At 45.1% G+C, this 24,595-nt stretch overlaps 1 protein-coding gene across 2 annotated transcripts in view; it reads left to right on the top strand.

Moving 5' to 3' along the window:
- Positions 1 to 24,595, top strand: part of DISC1 (DISC1 scaffold protein) — a 389,098-nt gene that overhangs the window by 290,624 nt on the left and 73,879 nt on the right. For both annotated transcript variants that reach the window (XM_070471094.1, XM_070471092.1), the window contains exon 10: positions 13,796 to 13,856. In XM_070471094.1, coding sequence (XP_070327195.1) covers positions 13,796 to 13,856 — 61 coding nt within the window. The remainder of the gene's footprint in view (positions 1 to 13,795; positions 13,857 to 24,595) is intronic.

Here is a 24,595-nt window from a genome sequence, read left to right as displayed (position 1 = left end):
GGCTGGTTTCCTGTAAGATTTTATATTACAGGAATATAATATATATTATAATATGTCATTTATTATTCTAATTATTATTGTAATGCTTGGTCCTTCCACACCTGGCTTGTGTTTGTCCTAATGAAACAGGTATGCAAAGATTCATATCTTTCCTCTGTTAATTTTGTAAACCTATTTGTTTTATCACCCATGCATCGTCTGAGCATTGAAGGAAAGGACAGGCATGTTGGTTTGGTGTTTGGCTTCTGACAAGATTTGGTCCATAAGCAAGAAGTGCCCAACAGGTGTGGACTGGTCGTGGGGCCGCGTGGTATTGATGCACGGACCTGGATGTGGGCACCCTGTGTATGTGTGTTCAGGGTGGAACCTCAGAGCCAACTGAAGACTCACTTCTTCTGTAAAAGGCTTGAGAAAATAAGGCAATGAAAAAAGTGTAGAGTTTTTCCAAAGTGCATGTATTAATCGAAGATTTATCAGGATAACCATTGCATTTCACCATGACTTAGAGTTTCCATCTGGTCTTCTGAGGGGTGTCTTGTTGAGGTGTCTGATCTCGTGGGGAGAGGCAGGGTACCGTGAACTGAACCTCAGGGCTGAGTTGGCTGTGCTCATGCCTGGGAGGTGAGTAACATGCCCTGATTGGACAGGCACACTCCTCGCCCAGAACCTCGTGTGGAACCAGACTCCAGGTTTCCCACCTCTGGTGTAGTGCTGGTCCCTGTCTGGCCTTTATTTAGGAAATAAAAAGCTAGTTCATGTTTGGACTTTGTCACAGCCTGTAAGAGCTTCCCAGGTGGTGCTAGTGGTAAAGAACCCGCCTGCCAATGCAGGAGGCATAAGAGATGTGGGTTAGATCCCTGGGTGAGGAAGATCCCCTGGAGGAGTGCATGGCAACCCACTCCAGTACTCTTGTCTGGAGATTCCCACGGACAGAGGAGCCTGGCAGGCTACAGTTCATAGGGTTGCAAAGAGTCAGACATGACTGACTTAACACGTGCACACATACACAGCCTGTAAGAGGTTGGGGACATCTGTATGGCCCACACGAAAGGGTGGGTTTGTACTGTTTGGGTGCCGGGCAGGCCAGCGCCTGGAGCAGAGATGAGCAGGATGCCAATGGTCTGTGATACGGGTGGCCTTGTGGATGGATTAGTGCCTAAGATGGGGCCTTTGAAATCATCCTCTTTATTTCATTCCTATCACAGCCCCCTCTTTTCTCCCATATTTTTTGCTTTGTCCTTCTCAGCTCCAGGTAGCCTGCATGGCCCCTTCCCTCCTTCTCAGGCTGGGCTGCATTTGTGTGTCCTCTACCCTTCAGTCAGGCTTCCTAGGTGGCAGTGGGAAAGAATCTGCCTGCCAATGCGGGAGACACAGGAGATGCAGATTTGATCCCTGGGTTGGGAAGATCCTCTGGAGGAGGGCATGGCAACCCACTCCAGTATCCTTGCAGGGAGAATCCCATGGACAGAGGAGCTACAGTCTATGGGGTCGCAAAGAGTGGGATACGACAGCGACTAACACTTTCGTTTCTTTTTTCATCTTCTATTAATACATGCACTTTGGAAAAACTCTAGGGTTTTTTTGCTGCCTTATTTTCTCAAAACTTTTACAGAAGAAGCTGGCTCTCAGCTGGCTCTGAGATTCCACCCCTAACACACACACACAGGGTGCACACATCCAGGTCTGTGTCTCCACCCCACGGACAAGCACGCACGCATGCACCACTCTCCAGTAATTTACTGTTTGATGACCTCAGTTGCTCAGCATCCTGAAGATCTGTTCTGACTTCTATTTTATCAGGCTGTTGATTCCTTGAGAATATTCATGTGTCTTCCTAATGGTGGCTTCCCCTGTGACCAGCATAGCATTGCCCCCCGGGGGAAGGGGCATGAGGCACTAGGCACCTTTCTGAGCCCAGGATTGTACCGGGCTCTAAGGGTTCAAAGGACATAGCATCCATAGCTCTAGCAGAGAGCTGGGCATGCCCAAAGTGACCTCGGTGTCTCTAGGATGGTTGTAAAGGATGGCAGGACCGCAGAGAGGGATGGCCTGCATGGCCCACTCTCTCCTTCTCTCCTGCCCTGAAAAGGGGCTTCAGGGCAGAGAGCAAGGACACCCTTGGTGGCAGAGAGCAGAACGTTTGCGGAGGGTGTTCCAGGCAAGGGGGACAGCGGGAGAGTCTGTGCTGGCCCCGATCCGCCCCTGGAGGCTGCGGGGCAGGGGTGGGGCCTGGGGAGCTGTGAGGAATGCCCCCCCCCGCCCCCGCTGACCTCTGAGTGTCACCTCCATCCGCCTGCTCTGACCAAAGCCTGGCTGTGGTGGTGGCTGCAGCCCTCCGTCTTCAGCATGAGCCGGGGGAGGCAAGGGCCTCTTCACTTAACTCGGTTTGGAGACGCTGGCATAGGAGCCTGACGGCCCCTCAGTGGAGGGCGGACTCTGCTGAGAGAGTGGTGGGGGCTAGGACCTGCTGGCAGGGGGCTAGGTTGATGATGAAACTGATGAAAGTGTTAGTCACTCAGCTGTGTCCCACTCTGAGACCCCAAGGACTGTAGCCCACCGGGCTCCTCTGTCCTTGGCATTCTCCAGGCAAGACTGCTGGAGTGGGTTGCCATTTCCACCTCCCAGGGGTCTTCCCGACCCAGGGTCTCCTGCACTGTAGGTGGATTCTTTGCCTTCTGTGACACCAGAGAAGATTGATGATTATTCGAGTTCAAAGAGAAAGGTGTGGTGCAGGGAGACCCTCTCCCCGAGGAGGTGGTCATGGGTGTGATGGTCCACGGGGCTGTAAGCACAGGAGTTGATGTTAAAATCTTGCCCTCCCCCTCCCTGTCACCACACTGCCAAAATCTGGGTGCAAGTTACTTCCCAAGATGGTGCAGTGGGGTGCCTCCAACACAGATACACCATGTAGCTGGGGATCTTATCAGCTTCACACGGGTCAGTCCTTGCCCTGGACAATGTTCTGAGTTTTCCAGCCAGCATTCTGGGGTTTCTTTTCCAAGGGCTATAGCTCAGACAGACCCTCAGTCCTAGGATGCTTCTGTGGTCAGATAGAGAGAGTTCAGTTTCAAACCTTTAACAGATGTTAAGCCTCAGCTCTAGAGGGAAAAGTAAATACTTTCTGTGAAATACAGAAGTCCTTCAGTGAAGTTCATAAGGTATGTTCCATAATAAATGAGCAGCAGTATTGCGTATTTGAAAAAACATAGACTCTGGAATTAAGCCGAGTGAAATTTTATTTTTATTTACATTTAAATGAATTTTCTTCAGGCTCAGTCTCCTTACCCTCAAAAGGGATTTAGAGAGTTAATGTGAGAATTAAAGGCAATAATGCACAAAAGTGAAGCCCCACACCAGCATCTAGTGGGAGCTCACTCTCCTTAGCTTAAGAAGATCAAGGTGATAGATTGGGAGTCTGGGATTAACATATACACACACTACTATATATAAAATAGATAACCAGCAAGGACCTACTGTATAGCATAGGGAACTTGACTCAATATTCTGTAACCTAAATGGGAAAACAATCTGAGAAAGAGTATATATATAACTGAATTGGGCTCTCCTGGTGGCTCAGCGGTAAAGAATCCACCTATAGTGCGGGAGCCACAGGAGGCATGAGTTTGATCCCCAGGTTAGGAAGATCCCCTGGAGGAGGGTACGGCATCCCACTCCAGTATTCTTGCCTGGAGAATCCCAGGGACAGAGGAGCCTAGAGGGTTATAGTTCATAAGGGTCATAGGGAGTCAAACTGAAGTGACTCAGTACGCATAACTGAATCACCTTGCTGCATACCTGAAATGAACACAATATTATAAATCAATTATGTTCCAATATAAAATAAAAAATAAAGTCAAGAAGATCAAGTGTGGATTTGGGCTTAAAAGTTTTTAACACTAATTGTTTAAGAATATAGTGTTCCACTTTATTATTTTTTTTTCCATTTATTTTTATTAGTTGGAGGCTAATTACTTTACATCGTTACAGTAGTTTTTGTCATACATTGAAATGAATTAGCCATGGATTTACATGTATTCCCTATCCCGGTCCCCCCTCCCACCTCCCTCTCCACCCGATCCCTCTGGGTCTTCCCAGTCCACCAGGCCCGAGCACTTGTCTCATGCACCCAACCTGGGCTGGTGATCTGTTTCACCCTAGATAATATACATGTTTCAATGCTGTTCTCTTGAAACATCCCACCCTCGCCTTCTCCCAGAGTCCACAAGTCTGTTCTATACATCTGAGTCTCTTTTTCTGTTTTGCATATAGGGTTCTCGTTACCATCTTTCTAAAGTCCATATATATGTGTTAGTATACTGTAATGGTCTTTATCTTTCTGGCTTACTTCGCTCTATATAATGGGCTCCAGTTTCATCCATCTCATTAGAACTGATTCAAATGAATTCTTTTTAATGGCTGAGTAATATTCCATGGTGTATATGTACCACAGCTTCCTCATCCATTCGTCTGCTGATGGGCATCTGGGTTGCTTCCATGTCCTGGCTATTATAAACAGTGCTGCGATGAAGTGTTCCACTTTAAAAACAAAGTCCCCAATTCTATTCCTTCTCTGCCTTTAGAAAAAAAAATGAAGAGAACTAAATCCTGCGGGCGTCTGTGGGGTGTGTGCCTGCCATGTTTGAGGGAAGAAAGGAGAAAGAATCAGACTTGAGTGTATAGTCTCGAATGAACAGTCCCAAGCGAAACTAGTAAATAGACTTTTTGAGCAACTTGCACAACATTGTCAATGGGTGTCCAGACCACAGCTCTTCCAAGGATACGCACTAGGAAGGAAGAAAGCAAACCCAAGCCCTCTGTCCGCAGGGAGAGCTGGGGAGTCGGTGGGAGGGCTTGATTGTCAGGGGTATGTGAGTGGGGTGGCTGAAGTGGGGAGGCTGTGCAGACCTAACAGTGTTGCATTTCTCTGTCTTGCTTTTCATGTGGGGAGTGCTTGGTTTTCCTTTAGTCACTGAATAGTGCTGATTTATTAGGCTGTGTGCTCCAAGGGCATGGAGGGATTGCATGTAGGAGCAAGTCTGAACAGGGAAAGTGAGAATTACTGTATCAGATGATACCCAATTAACTGGTGACAAGCACAGCAGGTGAAATTGGAACCGGGGCTTTATCTGTTATGTAGAGTGAACGCTTGCTGTATAGTTAACTGTTTTTAAACCTGGGGGAGCTTCCCTACTCATTCTCTCCCCTTTCCTCCTGCCAGGATCTCTTCCCATCTAAGCAGGCACAGTTTCTACTGACATGAGTATCCAGACTAAGTCCCTGAGATGCACTCTGGGTTCAAGGGTGACAGGGCTTCTCCTGGGGCATCACACAGCGCTGGACTGTGGAGGCGGAAGCATACACATCAACACAGCTCAGAATAACTGCTTTTACTTTCTTCACGGACAACTGAATCATATTATGATGCTCCAGTTCTGAAAAGGCTTTCCCACTCTCTGCCTTTGAAGTTTCCATAATAGCTTCACTCATATCGCCCAAAGGAGAAAATCTGGATGAAGCAGTTAATCTTTACATTCACTTCTGAGAGTGGCCAAAACAGGTGATGGAGGCTCAGAGCCTGTGCTTTCGGACCTTCGGACCTGCCTATCTCCCATAGCCAGCTCGTGCGCTACACTGAGTGATCTACGTGTAGGCTCAGGGAAAAGTAATTCAGAATTATTGGGAAGATAAAGTGATATGGCATTAAATGCTTGATATTCTAAAACACAAATCTTATTTTATGTGCAACTGATGTTTTGGATTATGTACGCCTCCTCCGGCTTGAGCCAGTGTGGAAAATCCTTTAAGATCTCTACTCAGTCACTTCCACCCGGAGTCATGTTTACCCCTTCAGGCTGGACTGAATCTCCTTCCACAGTGCTCCCAGAGTGACAGATGCTTTACCTTTCTATCATTGGACTGAACTCATTGCTTTTATTAGCTATCTGTTTGTCTGACTGTCTTTATCTCCAGACCTGGTTTTCTCTATGCTAAGGGCAGTGCCAAGTTCAAGTCTGTAGCCGCAGTGCCTAACGCACAACCTGGCACACAGTGGGCATTTCAGAAATGTTAGATAGATATAAGAATGAGAGTCAGATAGAACCCCAAAGGGAGGCCTGCTCTTTGTTAGCATCTGTTAATTTGGTAGGACCCACATCTGATCACTTTTCTTCTCCCTGGAAATCTGGTATCAACATCAGAGAAAATGAACAGCAGCAACTGAACGATATCCTGCTCATGAGAAGTGAGTCCATTGCTCAATCAATGATGGTGCTTCTTTGGTTCCAACCCTAGAGGATGTGCACGCCAACACTGCTCAGATAACTGCTTTTACTTTCTTCATGGACAACTGAATCATATTATGATGCTCCAGTTCCGAAAACTGATAGAGCAGTCTGAGGTCTAGGAAGGATTATATCCTATTTAACTTGGGCTCTGTCTCTTGAGAGTTCAATGTAAATGACCACCACACACAGTGATGGCAGAAAAATGCAGTGAAAAAAAAATCTATAGAGGCAAATAAAATCTTCTTGTAAAACCACATGAACATGATGTTGTGGGAGGAGTGACTCAACCAGAATATAAGACTTGGAAAATTAAGTAATCATTCATTAATCATTTTCTCATTGCAAACTACTTTGAGGATTTCCCTTGTGGCTCAGTTGGTAAAGAATCCATCTGCAATGGAGATCCAGGTTCGAACCCCAGGTTGGGATGATCCCCTGGAGAAGGGAATGGCTACCTACTCCAGTATTCTTGCCTGAGAAATCCCATGGACAGAGGAGCCTGGAGGGCTGCCATCCATGGGGTTGCAAAAGTCGGACATGACTTGGCGACTGCACCACCACCAACAACTACTTTGTCTATACTCCTTGGCCTATACTATATCTATATCTATATCTATATATATGTATATATATAATTACACACATGCATATATATATCACATATACATGTATATATACTAAATGTATATATGTGATATATGAGACATATATATATATATGTAATATATATGACACACAATGGCAATACAATGGTAATGTACTTTATTCTGATATATTAGCAGTATTCTTCCCCACATCTTCCCCACATCTTTTGATGGCTGTGTTTTGTAATTGCTGCTGCTGCTGCTAAGTCACTTCAGTCGTGTCTGACTCTGTGCAACCCCATCCCTGGGATTCTCCAGGCAAGGACACTGGAGTGGTTGCCATTTCCTTCTCCAACACGTAAAAGTGAAAAGTGAAAGTGAAGTCGCTCAGTCGTGCCCGACTCTCAGCGACCCCATGGACTGCAGCCTCCCAGGCTCCTCCGTCCATGGGACTCTCCAGGCGAGAGGACTGGAGTGGGCTGCCATTGCCTTCTCCTTTGTAATTGCTAGTGCTCTCTAACTCTGACTTTTTACAGCAGTCTTTGGCTTCTCTTGAATTTGATATGTTTGAACGCCATCTTCATTTTGTTGGCAGCTGAAATTTCATATGCATTTATTCAGTGTGCGTTTCCTTCCTCCTGTTGTGTTATTTAAAATTGAGGTTGTGATTTGTAACAATGGGCTCTGGAACTGTCCTTCGCTAGCTGTGTGACTTTGGTCCCTTCGTTTCTCTACGTGCAAAATGAGGATAATAATGGCTGCTGCTGCTGCTGCTAAGTCGCTTCAGTCGTGTCCGACTCTGTGCGACCCCATGGACAGCAGCCCACCAGGCTCCTCCGTCCACAGGATTCTCCAGGCAAGAACACTGGAGTGGGTTGCCATTTCCTTCTCCAATAATGGCTACATCGTAGGTACTATTATTGTTTGGCATTTAGAAAAGGTTTTTTTTTGTTGTTTTTTTTTAAGTTTATTTAGGAGCTGAATCTCCTTTTATTTTTTAAAGTTTATTTATTTTTTGGCTGTGCTGGCTCTTCAGTGCTGTGAAGGCTTTCCTCTAGTTGCGGTGAGTGGAGGCTACTCTCTAGTTCTGGTGCTCAGGCTTCTTATTGTGATGGCTCCTCTTGTGGAGCTCAGGCTCTAGCGAGCGGACTTTAGTAGTTTAGGTACATGGGCTCAGTAGTTATGGCTCGTGGGCTTAGTTGCTCCAAGGCATGTGAGATCTTCCTGAGCCAGGGGTTGAACCCAAGTCTCCTACATCGGCAGGCAGACTTTTTACCACCGGGTCACCAGGGAAGCCTCAGAACAGGTGTTTTGAACAGTACCTGACACATAGGACGCGCTCAATACAATGTTGACTACATTGATGTCATCGTCTTAGCATCAAATATTTTTGCATGTTGGGTTTCCATTGTGATAGTCAAGATCACTTTGGTATCAGCAGGGGTTCAGGATGGTATTTCCATCTTCAGTGTAAAATCTGAGATGTGTAATACCTCCAGTAACAGATTCTGCCGGATTTCATAGGTCACATCTTACCTATGAAGACAGTCCAACTGCACATCCATTTTTTCCTGTTGTTCCCTCCCTGGATTTTGGTTGGTGCTACTTCACTGGTGCTACTTCACTACTTCATCTCTGCGTGTGGTTTAATTACCCAAATAAACAGAAGTGCTTCCATTAACTCAAGCAGAAGAATGGCACTTCAGATGATCAGAAGTTTCTCAGAATTCTAAAATTCCTCCTCTGTCTTTCACATCTTCCTTCTGGAAGATTTCACTAATGAGAGTTCATCTTATCTAAATTTGTCCTTGAATAATGATCTTTGAAATCTGATGATTTATTTTTGTAAAATGAGATCATACCTCCCTTGTTACTTATGTTATTTTAGAAAACGTCAATAAAATGGGTAACACTAAACTGATGAGATCCCTTTGCTTCTATTTTCCAATCTGAAGTCATATCGTACTTATGATGCTGTCCTTATTAACTGAGGTGGTGGGGCTGAAGCTCTTCAGAACCACTGCTTCATTCAATCTCATGGCAGGTGTTACTCATTTCCCATGACAGATCCTCCTGTCCTTCTATTACACAAACAAAGGATCTAATGCAATGAAACTCAGACCTTTTTCCACTAGACATTCTCCTGAAAAGTATATTGCTGGTAGCTTGGTAGTTTTTTCATTAGACTTGTAGGGATATTTTTGGATCATCAGTTATGATGAAGACTTACAGAAAATGCTGCTATGCCCTCCAGGGAGTTGTCAGTGTTAGCATCTGACTCCACCTTGCTCTCTGGGCCCCTCGAGGCCATGTCTCTTTTATACTTAAACAGCACCTAAGCTAGTGTCATGCACGAAGTAGGACCCAAATTCCATTCCTGTAACACTGATTTGTGTTTGTGCCATGAACTCTGATAAGTGTTTTTGCAGATTTTCTGTGTTTAATGATCAATTGGTTCTTGTTTAATTGGATTCATAAAACTATTTCATTCTGATATTTTGGCCTGATTCTGGATCTCAGATTCCCTTGCATGTGGGGAGGAGGAAGTGTTCCTGTCTCTTCCCCATCAGGATGCCTGGTGACCCCTGGTCTCCTTTTTCCTTTGGTACTCAGCTTCCCTTGGTGCTGAAACCATTTACCTCAGGTTGGGACTTGAACCCATGTGGCAGGATTCAAACCCAGTCCAAACCCAGGTATTCTGAGATCACAGACCTCGTTTCAGGATCTAAGGAAGCCCAGGTTCTTTATATCTCATCACAGAAGAATTCAGTGAGAGACAGTGATAGGTAGGAAGTGGATTTATTCAGAGAAAAACACACTCCACAGACAGAGTGCAGGCCGTTGCACTGGGTGAGTGTGGTGACCCTAAAATGTGATGTGGTTAGCCTTTAGGGGCTGAGTCATTTCATAGGCTAATGAGCCAGAGGATTATTCCAACTATTTTGGGGAAGGGGTGGAGATTTCCAGGAATTGGGCCATTGCCCACTTTTTGGTCTTTTGATAGTGCCTTGGAACTGTCCTGGTTCCTCTGGGTATGTCATTTAGCTTGATGATTAAGGATGACTTGTCTGCCATTTTGGACCCATTTGGTTCTAATTGGCTTATGTTATGTGCTTGGTCTATATCATTCTTTCAAAAGTGCCCTGCTCCTTTCCATCCTGTTTCAGCATCATCTTTGGTTCTTGGGACCTTGTCTCACCACCATTACTGTTCTCTGTGTCCCTGCTCTAAGATGCTGGGGAAAGGAAGGAGGAAGAGGGAGAGCGAGAAGAAAAGATGATCTCTGTTCCCAGTCAGTGCGTCTGCAGGCATCTTTTAGCAAGTTAAAAACCTAAACTCCCCGTCTGCAATCTGGGCCTTTCTGGAAGGTGGTGAGTCAACCCAGGAATGAGTGAGCAAGGCTGGCCTGGGAGATGAGTCAGGATCCAGCAAAGACAATCAACACAACATCCTCTGCAGATGGTAGCCTCTGGGCAAGTGGACAAGATGTTCCTGTGGGTCCAGCCGGTCACTAACTAGAGCTTCAAGTGCTGAGATGACTCAAGTATTTACTGTCTGATTTCTTAACAAAATCATTTATAGGGTGTACCTCTGGATTATTTTTAACTTGAGAACATGGCTTTCTTGTCCTCAAGGGAGGTGCTGTGAATTTTTGCCTCTTGGATAAAAGGTGTTATCATAGTATAATCATAGTTATATGGAATCATCAGATCTTCTTAAGTTACTCTCACTCCCAGTGTGCTGACATCTCTCCTCCTTGCTTCAGTTGCCAGGGCCTTCCAGGTGTCCATCTGTAGTTCAGACCTTCTCCAAGGCTCATATATCCAACTTCATACTTGACAGGCCAGCTGGATATCTAATAAACCTAAATTTATCATATCCAAAATTGAGCTCTTTTTTAAAAGTTTTTCAATTGCTTTGATTTTTTTCCAGCTTTACTGAGGTATAATTGACAACATGAGATATTTAAAGTGTACAATGTGGTGTCTGATATACATCGTGCAAAGATTTCCCCTCATTGAGTTAACACATCCATCACCTCACATATATACCTTTTTTTTTCTTTGATGAGAACACTTAAGTTCTACTTTCTTAGCAAATTTCAATCCAAAATTGACTCTTGCTTGTCTCCTCATATTGGTTTCACCTGAGATTTTTGCCCTGTGCTCCTGAAATAAAAACAGGGTTACCATCAACCAAGATGGGAAGATCTCAGGTGAAATCAATGGTATGGACCTATTAGAAGCAGAAGATATTAAGAAGAGGTGGCAAGAATGCACAGAACTATACAAAAAAGATCTTCACAACCCAGATAATCACAATGGTGTGATCACTCGCCTAGAGCCAAACATCCTGGAATGCAAAGTCAAGTGGGCCTTAGGAAGCATCACTACAAATAAAGCTAGTGGAGGTGATGGAATTCCAGTTGAACTATTTCAAATCCTAAAAGATGATGCTGTGAAAGTGCTGCACTCGATATGCCAGCAAATTTGGAAAACTCCGCAGTGGCCACAGGACTGGAAAAGATCAGTTTTCATTCCAATCCCAAAGAAAGGCAATGCCAAAGAATGCTCAAACTACCGCACAATTGTACTCATCTCACACACTAGTAAAGTAATGCTCAAAATTCTCCAAGCCAGGCTTCGGCAATACGTGAACTGAGAACTTCCAGATGTTCAAGCTGGGTTAAGAAAAGGCAGAGGAACCAGAGATCAAATTGCCAACATCCGTTGGCATTTGGGTTATAGACAAAGCAAGAGAGTTCCAGAATAACATCTACTTCTGCTTTATTGACTATGCCAAAGCCTGTGACTGTGGATCACAATAAACTGTGGAAAATTCTTCAAGAGTTGGGAATACCAGACCACCTGACCTGCCTCTTGAGAAACCTGTATGCAGGTCAGGAAGCAACAGTTAGAACTGGACATGGAACAACAGACTGGTTCCAAATAGGGAAAGGAGTACGTCAAGGCTGTATATTGTCACTCTGCTTATTTAACTTATTTGCAGAGTACATCGTGAGAAACACTGGGCTGGATGAAGCACAAGCTGAAATCAAGATTGCCAGGAAAAATATCAATAACCTCAGATACTCAGATGAAACCACCCTTATGGCAGAAAGCAAAGAAGAACTAAAGAGCCTCTTGATGAAAGTGAAAGAGGAGAGTGAAAAAGTTGGCATAAAGCTCAACATTCAGAAAACTAAGATCATGGCATCCAGTCCCATCATTTCTTGGCAAATAGATGGGGAAACAGCAGAAACAGTGACAGACTTTATTTTGGGGAGCTCCAAAATCACTGTTGATGGTAATTGCAGCCATGAAATTAAAAGATGTTTGCTCCTTGGAAGAAAAGTTCTGACCAACCTAGACAGCATATTAAAAAGCAGAGACATTACTTTGCTAACAAAGGTTCATCTAGTCAAAGCTATGGTTTTTCCAGTAGTCATGTATGGATGTGCGAGTTGGACTGTAAAGAAAGCTGAGCGCCAAGGAATTGATGGTTTTGAACTGTGGTGTTGGAGAAGATTCTTAAGAGTCCCTTGGACTGAAAGGAGATCCAACCAGTCCATCCTAAAGGAAATCAGTCCTGGATATTCACTGGAAGGACTGATGTTGAAGCTGAAACTCCAATATTTTGGCCACCTGATGCAAAGAGCTGACTCATTTGAAAAGACCGTGATGTTGGCAAAGATTGAAGGCGGGAGGAGAAAGGGATGACAGAGGATGAGATGATTAGATGTCATCACTGACTCAATGGCCGTGAGTTTGAGTAAACTCTGGGAGTTGGTGATGGACAGGGAGGCCTGGCGTGCTGCAGTTCATAGGGTCACAAAGAGTTGGAGATGACTGAGCTACTGAACTGAACTGACTTAACTTGTAGGTTGGGGCAGCACAAGTCAATAAAATAAGAGGCCAACTTAAACAATATGTATTTCACTCTTGTGTTTCTGTTTTAGTTATTAGCTATTAGCAACTAATAGACCAGAAGTTTTGTTGTACTTCCATCTAAATATTTGGTGTCTTGATAAGGAATTTTAAGGTACTTTTTCCAGGTTCCAATACAGCCCCTGCACCTCAGTCTATCAGAGCTTTCCCCCAGTGTACCATATCTCCTTTACATTAGTAAAGTGCTTCTTTGGCCCATTGAGCTTTGTGTGTGAGGTAGTTTCCCAGTGGTTCTGACTCTTTGTGACCCCGTGTACTGTAGCCCACCAGGCTTCTCCATCCATGGGACTTCCTAGACAAGAATGCTGGAGTGGGTTGCCGTTTCCTTCTCCAGGGGATCTTCCTCACCCAAGGTTAGACCTGGGTCTCCTGCGTTGCAGGCAGATTCTTTACTGTGTGGGCCACCAGGGGAGCTTTCAGAGTAATCCATTCCTTCAGCATTTGGTGTAATGAGTTTATCTCTAGGAGAAGCTGACCTCATAGCTTGCGAGCTGAGCAGTTAAGGTCAACTTCTTGGCTGGATCCGATTTCTATCTGAGCTTTAATGAAAGGGTCTGAGTGTTCAGCTACCACTGGTGAAGTTATCTGATTCATCTGTGAGATGGGATGTTCTTCTCTCTCTCATGCTCTTTCCCAAACTCTGCAACCAAGCACTTGGCACCACGTGGGCAGTGGGAGGGGCACAATGTACAATGGGATCCACGCCAGATGTGTAAAGAGCTGCCTTTGAAAGCGCGTGGTGAAAGGCATCACACCTTTTCTCACGACTCCAGCTCCTGTGGCACCTGGAGGCCTCAGACGCTTTCCAATGCATCCCTCCAGCCAGCCCCTCCAATGGCTTCGAGTGTTTTCCAAACATAGGATGTTATCACTAGCTCCTTGACTGCGACCCTTTGGGTTTTGGCTCTTAGTTGAGCAGTTCTGGGTTTTGTTCAACCTTTGACTCCAGTTGCATTCATTTTGGATTTTTGTTTTGCAGAAACCAGTGTGAAGGTGAATACTATGAAGTACATGGAAATGCTTGAGGAGAAACTGCACAGGTAAGGATGGTGGTTTCTTCATTGCAGACTCAATGGTACATCTGGATTCTTCATTATAACAGAATTTAGTGAAAGCAAAGAAAAAGGCTAGCCAATTCTGTCATAAATTAGCAAAGTAAAACACACACAAAAAGGAGTTCTTTGAACCCTGTAACAGAAGAATCAGGTGTCATACAAACATCTCCCAGCACTTTTTTCTTTTTATAAAATGTAAGTAGATTAAGATGTTGAAAAGTGTTTGAGGGAGATCACAAGAGAGTTTTCATGTTTCAGAAGAAGAAGAATCATCTTCCTTGGTATGTTAAATTCAGAATGTATGCTTCGGTCTGTCTTCCTGTTCTTTTAAATGTCTGAAGTGGGTGTAATGGATGTTGACCTGGCTTATATATGTTTTGGAACCATAGAAAAATGCACATATTAGGTTCTGTTTTGAATCTTGAATCAAAACCAGCGTGAAAATTCTTGTGCCTTTTTTTCTTAACCCAATTAGGCATTCAGATTTGAGAAACATTAGGGATGCTGCAGCATGTCAAGATGTTTCTGGATTTTATGGATGTGTACTCATGAAAATAAACCCCAGCCACCAGGCTCTGTTCCTAATTAAGGAAACACGTACAAAAATGTAATATGTGCTTTCTTCCCTGGGACTCATTTAGCTTTATGGAAAATGTTTTGCTACTATTTTGGAAATTGTTAAATAACTCTTTAAATAGGCTATGCCTTAAACCTTTGTCTGCCAGGGTAATGCCTTCAGCTAAAATACTGCTTCTCCCTTAAGAGATGTTAAGAGGAGCTGCCTTGTTGAGCGCTGTTCTGCAGGCTGGATTGTAATGGGTGGAAAGAGGTTCTTCCAGCCCCAGAGGTGGGGAGGAACCACGACAAAGGTCATCAGTAGTGTGTACAGGGCGAGGGGGCGTGCAGGTCAGAGGTATCCTCTGAGAAGAGGCCTCGCCTCCTTAGAAAGCAGGGAGCTCACTTGGCTCAGGTGGGCTGTCTGGCATCCTCGTCTCCCACGTGTTCTGCTGGGAAGGGTTTCTGCACACCCCTTTTGATCTTAACTCTAGTTATCATCACACACACACCAGGTGTTCTCTCAGGTGACTGGGTGGTAGGTTGGGGTTGTGAGGTGTGGGTACAGGTAGAGGGGTGTCCCTTTCTTGTTTTTTTACCGGAGGATAAGTGCTTTACAATGTTCTGTTGGTTTCTGCCATACAACAATGTGAATCAGCCATAATTATATGTGTTCCTTCCTTCTTGAGCCTCCCTCCCCATCCCATCCCACCTCTCTTGGTCATCACAGAATGCCAGCCTCACCTTCCTGTGTTTTAGCGGTTTCCCACTAGTTATCTATTTTACACATGGTAATGTATATCTGTCAGTTCTGCTCTCTCAACTTGCCCTGTCCTCTCCTTCCCCTGCTGTATCTGCACATCCATTCTCTACGTCCGCACCTCAATTCCTTGTCTGCAAATAGATTCATCAGTACTGGTCTTCTAGATTCCAATGTGTGTGTTAATATACTATATTTGTTTTTCTGACTTATTTCATTCTATATAACAGGGTCTAGGTTCATCCACCTCACTACAACTGACTCAAATTCATTTCTTTTTATGACTGAGTAATGTTCCATTATATATATGTACCACATCTTTTTTATCCATTCATCTGTCAATGGATATCTGGGTTGCTTCCATGTCCTGGCTATTGTAAATGATGCTGCAAGGCACCCCTTTAAATTGCAGCTCTATCACTTAGCAGTTGCCAAACCTCAGGTAAGCATTCACCTTCAGTTTCTTTATAAAACTGATGGATGGGTAACTACCTTCCAGGTGTGTGCATTTTGTTGTTCGCTGTATATAAAGCACTCCTATGGTCAACTGCCGACAAACTTTCGTTCCCTTTGCCTCCTGCTACTTTCCGATCTTCCTTGTGCTAATCGTCAAACTAGCTGAACAGTCATGCACAGCATGCATCCTTCCCCCTCCAGGCCGGGCCCCTCTGCCACTTATGCAGTCAGGGAATGCCCCCTCGCCCAGCTGCTCAGGCCGTCCCACCTAGCACCTGTGTGGAGCCAGGACTTGAGCTCACTGCCCTTCCCTCTTCTCCCCCTTGGAGTCAGTCAGAGTCCTGCCACTTCAGCCCCCTAGGGCCCTCTGGCCTGCCTGCGTTCACCACTCTAGTGTGGGTCTCCCTGAATGATGCTCGCAGCTACTGTTTACATTTTTTCTGTGTCCATTGTTGCCCTTTCTACCCCATTCTCCAGGTGGTCTTCAGGGAGCATCTTAAAATACAAGTCTGGTCCTTATGTATCCCCATCCTCCTAAGAATAAAGGTTAAATGTGCCACGTGGCCCCTGCCTTTCTTCCATGTGGCCTCTGTGGGAGGTCGTTTAGTGTCAGCCGTCATCACTGGTCACCACCCACTCTTTGCCTACTGATTCTCTTATGTGTCACAATGCCCCTGTGGTGTTTTTCTAGAGAGAATGTATTTCAGAACGGAAAATGGTCAAGGGACATTGGTCAGGGAAGAATTAGGTTGAACCATGTGAAATTACTGATATTAGACCATTTTGACCTAGAAAATGACAATTTCTTATGGTTCAACCAAATATCTAGTGATTTGGAGTCATCTGCAGTAGGTCAGATGGTACGGCCTGAGACTGGCCAGTCAGCTTCCCCGTGACGCACCAGCCCATGTGTGGATCTGAGAACTCTCACCTCCTCCTTGGCGTGTGCTCCAGGGGGCTCTCTTATCTCCACCCCACCAGCCCTCCATCTGTATAAGCCTGTTCATCCTTCCACGTTTTAGACATCTTCTCTTTGAAGCCCTCCATAACTCCTCAGTACCGAGTCATGTGCTTGCACTGAATTATTCTCATTTTCAAAGTGCTTTATGTCAGGTATGGAAGATTGCATGTCTTGTTCTGAATGGATCCTCAGTGATTTGATAGGTCGGAACAGTTTAGAGTGCCAAACAATATTTGCTGAATGAGTAATTGAATAGGCGAATGAATGAATACTGCTAATCTGTAGACACCCAGGTGTCATATCTGTCACCTCTCCAGCCTTGTGAATGAGTGACGGACGGACGTTTGTTGCTTGGGATCCATCAGCTGTCTCCAGGGACCAGGGCGGCGCCTGGCGATCTTCCAGCCTACTTCCTAAGGGCTCTTTCCATGACTGTTTCAAGTTTTGAGGGGGTCTGGCACACATTTGTTTGAACTGTCGTGGTGGAAACACAGGAAGAGACAGGAGAAAAGGCAGTCGGGTCTGTGATCCCTGAGCAGTGGACAAAGGAGCGGACAGAGGCTGGAAACTGGTATGCGCCCAGGGGCGTGCTGGCGAATTATTGCTGCCTCAAAGCAGGAGGCCAGCCTGAGGGCCACGGAAGAGTGCTCATGGTTGGTCTCTCCCTCCCAACACACACAGAACCACCCTCCCCAGTAGGCTTGATGAGCGATAGCTGCACAATCCTGTTATAGTCAGTTCTTTCTAAGAGCATCAATGTTTTAAAGCACAAAAACGGTTTTTAGTCCTTGATATGGTTTGCATCATGGTGGCTGCTCAATTAATATTGCAAGATGTTTACAAAAGCGAGGTGATAGATGCCGATGAAAATCTTTGTTATTTATTTGCACTGTTTGTAGTGTCTCTTGAACTTACAGGGGTTTAGAAGGAGAGTCGCTGAGAAATGAATGAACTGCTCATTGTCCATTAGAAAGTTGTTGCTGCTGCTGCTAAGTCGCTTCAGTCGTGTCCGACTCTGTGCGACCCCATAGACAGCAGCCCACCAGGCTCCCCCGTCCCTGGGATTCTCCAGGCAAGAACACTGGAGTGGGTTGCCATTTCCTTCTCCAATGCAGGAAAGTGAAAAGTGAAAGTGAAGTCTCTCAGTCGTGTCCAGCTCTTGGCGACCCCATGGACTGCAGCCTACCGAGGACATACTTTATCATCAGTGTCACTGCGAGATTTGGATCTGGCCAGTCATGATTTTAGGGCCTCCCTGGCGGCTCAGTCGGTAAAGAATCTGCCTGCAGTGCAGGAGAGCTGGATCGATCCCTGAGTCAGGAAGATTCCCTGGAATAGGAAATGGCAACCCAGTCCAGTACTCTTGCCTGGAGAATCCCATGAACGGAGGAGCCTGGCCAGCTACAGTCTATAGGGTTGCAGGAGTAGGACACGACTTGGCAACTAAACCACCACAGTCATGATTTTGGAGACAGACCTAAATGACAACAACATCTTTGCTGAGACCTGAAGACTCAGGTACTGAGACAAACTGGGGTGGGTTCAATGTCCCTCTCTCTATCAAGAAAGTCAAAGGAGTCAGAAATTACGAAATAACTGATGCTGTCAGCAGCCCAAAGGGATCTCCTCACAGTACAGAACAAAAAGTGAGCAAATATTAAATAGGGGTTTCTAGTATATAGTAAACAAATCATTTGCCTTTTGATAATCTGAGTTATATACAAAAGGGAATTTCCCTCTAAATTTGAATGTTCGTAAAAACATTAAGAAGGTTTTTTAAAAACCTGATTTTTAAAACCGTGGTTTTATTTGCTATCAGTGTTAAGGCTGCCAAATATATGATACACCTAAAATTATCTCAATTATGTTATTTTATATGCTCGGGATATCTATTCAATCAAGTCTAATTGTAAATAGGTCAATAGTAGAATCATTATTTGTAAATTACACCCATAAACTCTCTATTTCATGTAACATATGTGAAACTAATGTGTGTTCTCAGTTGTGTCCAACTCTTTGCAACCCCATGGACTGTAGCCTGTCAGGCTCCTCTGTCCATGGGATTTTTCAGGCAACAATACTGCTGCTGCTGCTAAGTCACTTCAGTAGTGTCCGAATCTGTGTGATCCCATAGACAGCAGCCCACCAGGCTTCCCCATCCCTGAGATTCTCCAGGCAAGAACACAGTAGTGGGTTGCCATTTCCTTCTCCAATCCATGAAAATGAGGAGTGAAAGTGAAGTTGCTCAGTCCTGTGTGACTGTTCGTGACCCCATGGACTGCAGCCTATCAGGCTCCTCCGTCCATGCGATTTTCCAGGCAAGAATACTGGAGTGGGGTGCGATTTCCTCCTCCAGGGATATATGCACATACATATGTGTGTTTATATACACATACACAAACATGCAATCTTGCATTTGAAAAATAAACATTTCATAGTTATTATATTTATTTGGAAAATTCCCTTTTAGTAACACAGCACTGAATGAAAATTCATGGATAAGAAGCAGGTGATATTTTTTCTTTTACATCCAACCTTATGATGGGAGGGTGACTTGAAGGCTGGGGAGCATCTAGCTTATTATTTCTCTATCAGTGAAAGGCAGAGAAACAACAAACCTCTGGCAAATACACCTTCTCAAGAAGAAAATGAACTGATGACAAAAAAATCTGAGTTCCAAGTTAGGTGCATGTATGTTGGTGCTTCCTGTTCTACAAAGGAGATGGGATTTGTGGATTTTTTTCCCACCTGTTTCAGAGGTGTCCCGCCTCCCCCTTCTCCACAGCCAGGGAACCAGGAGGGTGGCTGCCGTCAGTTACAGGGTCATGGTCATTTCACAGACCCACCCCCTCTGGGATTTCCTCTCCGTTCCCACTGCTGCTGCTCATTAAAGCACCTAACCTCCCCCCTCCCGTCCCTCACCACCCCTATTCAGCACACTCGGCCTCAGCAGCAGCCAGAGGGACTTTGTTAGGCTCTTTTGCGTCTGGCATAAATCCCACAATCCCCACCCAGGCCCCCAGGGCTCCCCATGAGGGGACTTCAGCCTACTGTCCACCTTGTCACTGTGATCCCCATCCTCACTGGGAGCTCAGTGCTCCAGAGGAGCCTTGCTCTCAGCTCCCCAGTGCACCCCCAGCCGCACGTTTGGGAAGCCCTCCCCGTGCCAGCCCCTGGGCACACCCTTGCCCCCAGACTCAGCACAGTACCCCTTCTCCCCAGAGCCTCTCTGGCCTCCTCTTGCTTCCTTCTGTGTTCCCACAGTGGGACTCACTTATAGCAATCTGTTGCATTGACTTCTGTTTTATTCTCTTGGACTGTGAGCTCCTTGAGAATGAATGGGTTCCAGGCCAAGCTCGCTTTGTGTTCCAAATGGCTGGCATGCTATTTGGCATGGGGTAAATATTCAATACAATTAAGAATGCAAGAGTGGATAGATAAATAGCTACTGTATCTTAAAATGTTATTTTCAACTATTCAATTCAAAAAAATCAAGGCAGCCTAAGAAGATGCAATGCTCCAGAAATCCATTTGTCTTGCCATAAAATCTTAGTGAGATGAAATAGAAAAGGAAAAAAATCTACTCTTAACGAGTCTTTTCCACTTCTTCTTACTCCTTAGGTTATTGTTTCCAGAGGTATTATAGTAATTAAGCTTGATATTTTGGTTTCACTCATTTTCACTTACAGCTGAAGCTTGCTTGAATTTCTATTTTCTCAATCATTGTTATTTGGGGGTTATATTTGTTCATTTGTTTTTTAGGTTCCACATAAAAGTGAAAGCATACAGAATTTATCTTTTTCCATCTGACCTATTTCACTAAGCATAATACCAACCCAACTTCCCACTGGCGTGGTCCATACATGTTGCAAATGGCCAAATTTCATTCTTTTTAATGACTGAGGAATATTCTATTGTATATAGAAGATGTGGTATCTGTTTTCTCAAATATTAAATATTCTCTGTTAACCATCTTTCTCAAAATGGCAAAAGGAATATTCTGAGGTCTTGTAAATTAGTTTCATTTTCATTGATTATATGTTTTCAGCTCAGTTCAATCACTCAGTCATGTCTGACTCTTTGTGACCCCATGCACTACAGCATGCCAGGCTTTCCCGTCCATCACCAACTTTTGGAGTTTGCTCAGACTCATGTCCATTGAGTTGGTGATGCCATCCAACCATCTCATCCTCTGTCATCCCCTTCTCCTTTGCCAGTCTTCAATCTTTCCCAGCATTAGGATCTTTTCCAGTGAGTCAGTTCTTCGCATCAGGTGGCCAGAGTATTGGAGTTTCAGCTTCAGCATCAGTCCTTCCAGTGAATATTCAGGACTGGTTTCCTTTAGGATGAACTGGTTTGATCTCCTTGCAGTCCAAGGGACTCTCAAGAGTCTTCTCCAACACCACAGTTCAAAAGCATCAATTCTTCGGTGCTCAGCTTTCTTAATAGTCCAACTCACATCTGTACATGACCACTGGAAAAACCATAGCCTTGACTAGACGGACCTTTGTTGACAAAGTAATGTCTCTGCTTTTTAATATGCTATCTAGGTTGGTCATAACTTTCCTTCCAAGGAGCAAATGTCTTTTAATTTCATGGCTGCAGTCACCATCTGCAGTGATTTTGGAGCCCACGAAAATAAAATGTGTCACTTTTCATTGTTTCCCCATCTATTTGCCATGAGGTGATGGGACAGGATGCCATGATCTTTGTTTTTTGAATGTTGAGTTTTAAGCCAGACTTTTTTCATTCTCCTTTTCCACTTTCATCAAGAGGCTCTTTAGTTCTTCTTTGCTTTCTGCCATAAGGTTGGTGTCATCTGCATATCTGAGGTTATTGATATTTCTGCCAGTTTTTATCTTGTATCTAAACATATATGGAAGTAATTTATCATTGTCCAATGGTCCGCTCACATTTGTGGCTTGTGGGCACCAAGCCCTCCACCCTAAGGCTCCGCTTAGACTTGTGGAATCTCTTGTATACATGCCTGATAGTAAAATTTCTCTTTTTTCTACATTTTCCCCCCAAAGTTAGATGTTAAAAACTGCCACAAGCTATAGGTGCAGTTTAGTGGATTATAGGTTATTTCTGTTTCCTTGTACTCTTCTGTGTTTCTCAAGTATGCATACTTTCACAATCAGAGAAGAAAGCAGAAAAATCATTAAAGTCTGTTTTGAATATGGAGTAATTAGATACTTTTTTTGTAGACCTTCTTAGCATGAGAGCGACATTCAAAAGCTCCTTGATCTTAACCTGAAATTTACTTAGAGACTGATATATTTTTCCAAAGGTGGTTTGGTTCTTTTTTTAAAATTAATGTTTACTTTCTGTTTATCTTGAAATTTCAATATGTTCAGCCTACAGGGAAGTGGTAGCTCAGGGAATTCACTCTGCCTGGTGGCCAGCGAAGAGAGGAGCTCTGTAGTAGCTTCAGCCTGGACCCCACCACCTTCCTGGCTTGTCTGTCTGGACAGCTCTGCCTTCAGCCCAGTCGTTTTTGGGCAAAGCTCTCCTGTGTTCTAAGCCAACACAGGGTACATGTGGAGGGCATCGGGAGACTAAGGCCTCATTTCTATGCCCATAGGGCTGCAGTCTGGAGGGGGAGCAGCACTGTCCACATGCCCCTCAGGGTTCAAAGTCTGTCCCCTCACCCGAGGCACCAGGACCCCATCAGTCAAGGCTCAAAGCAAGTGCTGATGACCAGGTGCCCACCGTCTCAGGAAGATGGGAATTAGGTCTAAAGATGGGGCCTCTAGAACACTTGTTTCCAAGACAGCCACATATGAGACAGTCCCCTCGGATGTGGGGAGAACACGTTAGCATTTCTGTTTCACTTTTTCATTTCGCTCATTTAAGTTTTGTCTTTGAGCATGTTTTATATGTGTATAGTGGCGGTGGTTGTTTTTCAGTTGCTCAGTCGTGTCTGACTCTTTGCGACCCCATGGACTGCAGCACAGCAGGCTTCCCTGTCTTTCACTGTCTCCTGGAGTTTGCTCAAGTTCATGTCCACTGAGTCAGTGATGCTATCTAACCATCTCATCCTCTGCCACCCTCTTCTTTTACCTTTAATCTTTTCCAGCATCAGGGTCTTTTCCAATGAGTCTGCTCTTCGCTTCAGGTGGCCAGCGTAATGGAGCTTCAGTGTATAGTGGTACCTGCATACAGTTTATCAAATGGCGAGTGCGTGTTTGTGATTTTCTCACTGATGAGTGCCTGCATAATAATAAAAAAAATATCAGAGACAGTGCTGAATTAGTGTTCACCGTTTTCCAATACTGAGTCCGATGTCACATTCAGTATATGACCGCGCCATGCAGCAACCCTCTTTGTCTTCACATCCGCAGAGGAAAAAGGAGTTAATTCTATAAGAGAAGAGCCGGCTCTCAGATGACACAAAGATGAAAGAGGCAGGGGCATGCAGACAGAAACAGCAGGATTACAAACTGCATGAGAGAGGGAATTTAAAATGTGGAGCTGCTGGTAACGTCAGGCGGGAATTCAGGAGCCTTGTTTAGGTGTGTGGTCCTCAAGAGCATCATAGCCCACGGCCCAGGCGGCCGCTTATCCAGGGAGTGTGGTCCACACTTGACTGAGTAGCACTTGCTTCCAGCCGTTCACCAGCTTCCCAACAGGAGTCTAGCAATGAATAGAATTCTTTGGGGTTCCACATAGAATGTTCTTTATTCTGAATTATGCAAGGCGATTCTGACGTTTCCGTGCACCTGGAACAATCCATTTTCAACCCACGTTGACCTTATTTCAAAGGCTGTTGAGGGAAGTGACTAAGAAGTGGCAGCCTGCAGATAGGCCACCGGCTGCCATGGGAACCCCTGCCCCCCAGGTGCAGAGAGAGGGCTGGGTGCCCCGTCTGCATTTTGCACTTTGGTTTCATTGTTTGGCTTCTGACCTTGGCCTACCTCCTCCCACTCTTGACAGGCCCAAGTCAGGCATGCTCCCCTCTCCTGAGACCTCACTGTTTCTCCTGCCGTTTGTTCCTCCTCAGTCTCGGGAAGGCGGGGTCTCGGCTTCGCTCTTGTCCCTCCTCGGTGTGCCGAGCCCCTCCTGCGTTCCCCGACCCCGACGTCAGTGGGGAGCTGTTTGTGTTTGTGTCAGCTGGGTTTCTTCCCTCTTTGTCTGTGTCCACCTCTCGGTCTCTGTCTCTCTGTCCCTCTGTATCTCTCTCTGCTTCCCTCTCTCACTCTGTCGGGTCCAACCCTCTGTGACCCCATGGACTGCAGCCCACCAGGCTCCTCTGTCCATGGAATTCTCCAGGCAAGGATACTGGACTGGGCTGTCATTTCCTCCTCCAGGGGACCTAACCGACTTAGGAATCGAGCCTGCATCTCCGGGCTTGTCAGGCAGATTCTTTACCACTGTGCCACATGGGAAGCTCCCATAATACACTTCATCTTAGTTTCTCTCTCTCTGCTTCTCTGTCACTCTATCTCTGTCGCCTTATCTCTCTGTCTGTCTCTGCCTCTGCCTCCTCACTAGCGGAAGGACACGTATAGGGTGCAGAGGCTAGGAAATAGACCTCACTCCTTTCCTTCCTGCCGGTTAGGCCATCTCTCTGCTGCACTGACTCCTGTCTATCCGTTCCAGACTGCGTTAAGGAGGTGTTGCCCACAGTGATTCTCATCCTCTGGCTCCTATCTTGTCTCCTGTCTATTTCTTGCCTGTGCTTTGACTGCGCTGTCTTGGGACATGAACTTGCTTTTGGTGTCCATGTTCTGCCTTCTCACCTCAGTTGCCCACTTGGGGCTCTGTCTTTCCACCCAGGAGATGCTGTGAGTTCATCCACTGTGGACAGAGATGCTATAGCAAGTCCATATTTCCTACTAAAACCAGATGGGTTGATCTGACACATCATAGACACTAAAGCCTTCATGGAAATATTCATTGTTGGATTTGCCCACTTTTGAATATTGAAACAATTTGGTTATAGTATCTAATTTTCCAGGGGAGACAAGGATCTAGAATACCTTACTATTT

Source organism: Odocoileus virginianus, chromosome 7, assembly GCF_023699985.2.
Source record: "Odocoileus virginianus isolate 20LAN1187 ecotype Illinois chromosome 7, Ovbor_1.2, whole genome shotgun sequence".
In the NCBI taxonomy this organism is placed as follows: Eukaryota; Metazoa; Chordata; class Mammalia; order Artiodactyla; family Cervidae; genus Odocoileus; species Odocoileus virginianus.
This window is presented reverse-complemented; position numbering and strand designations above follow the sequence as displayed.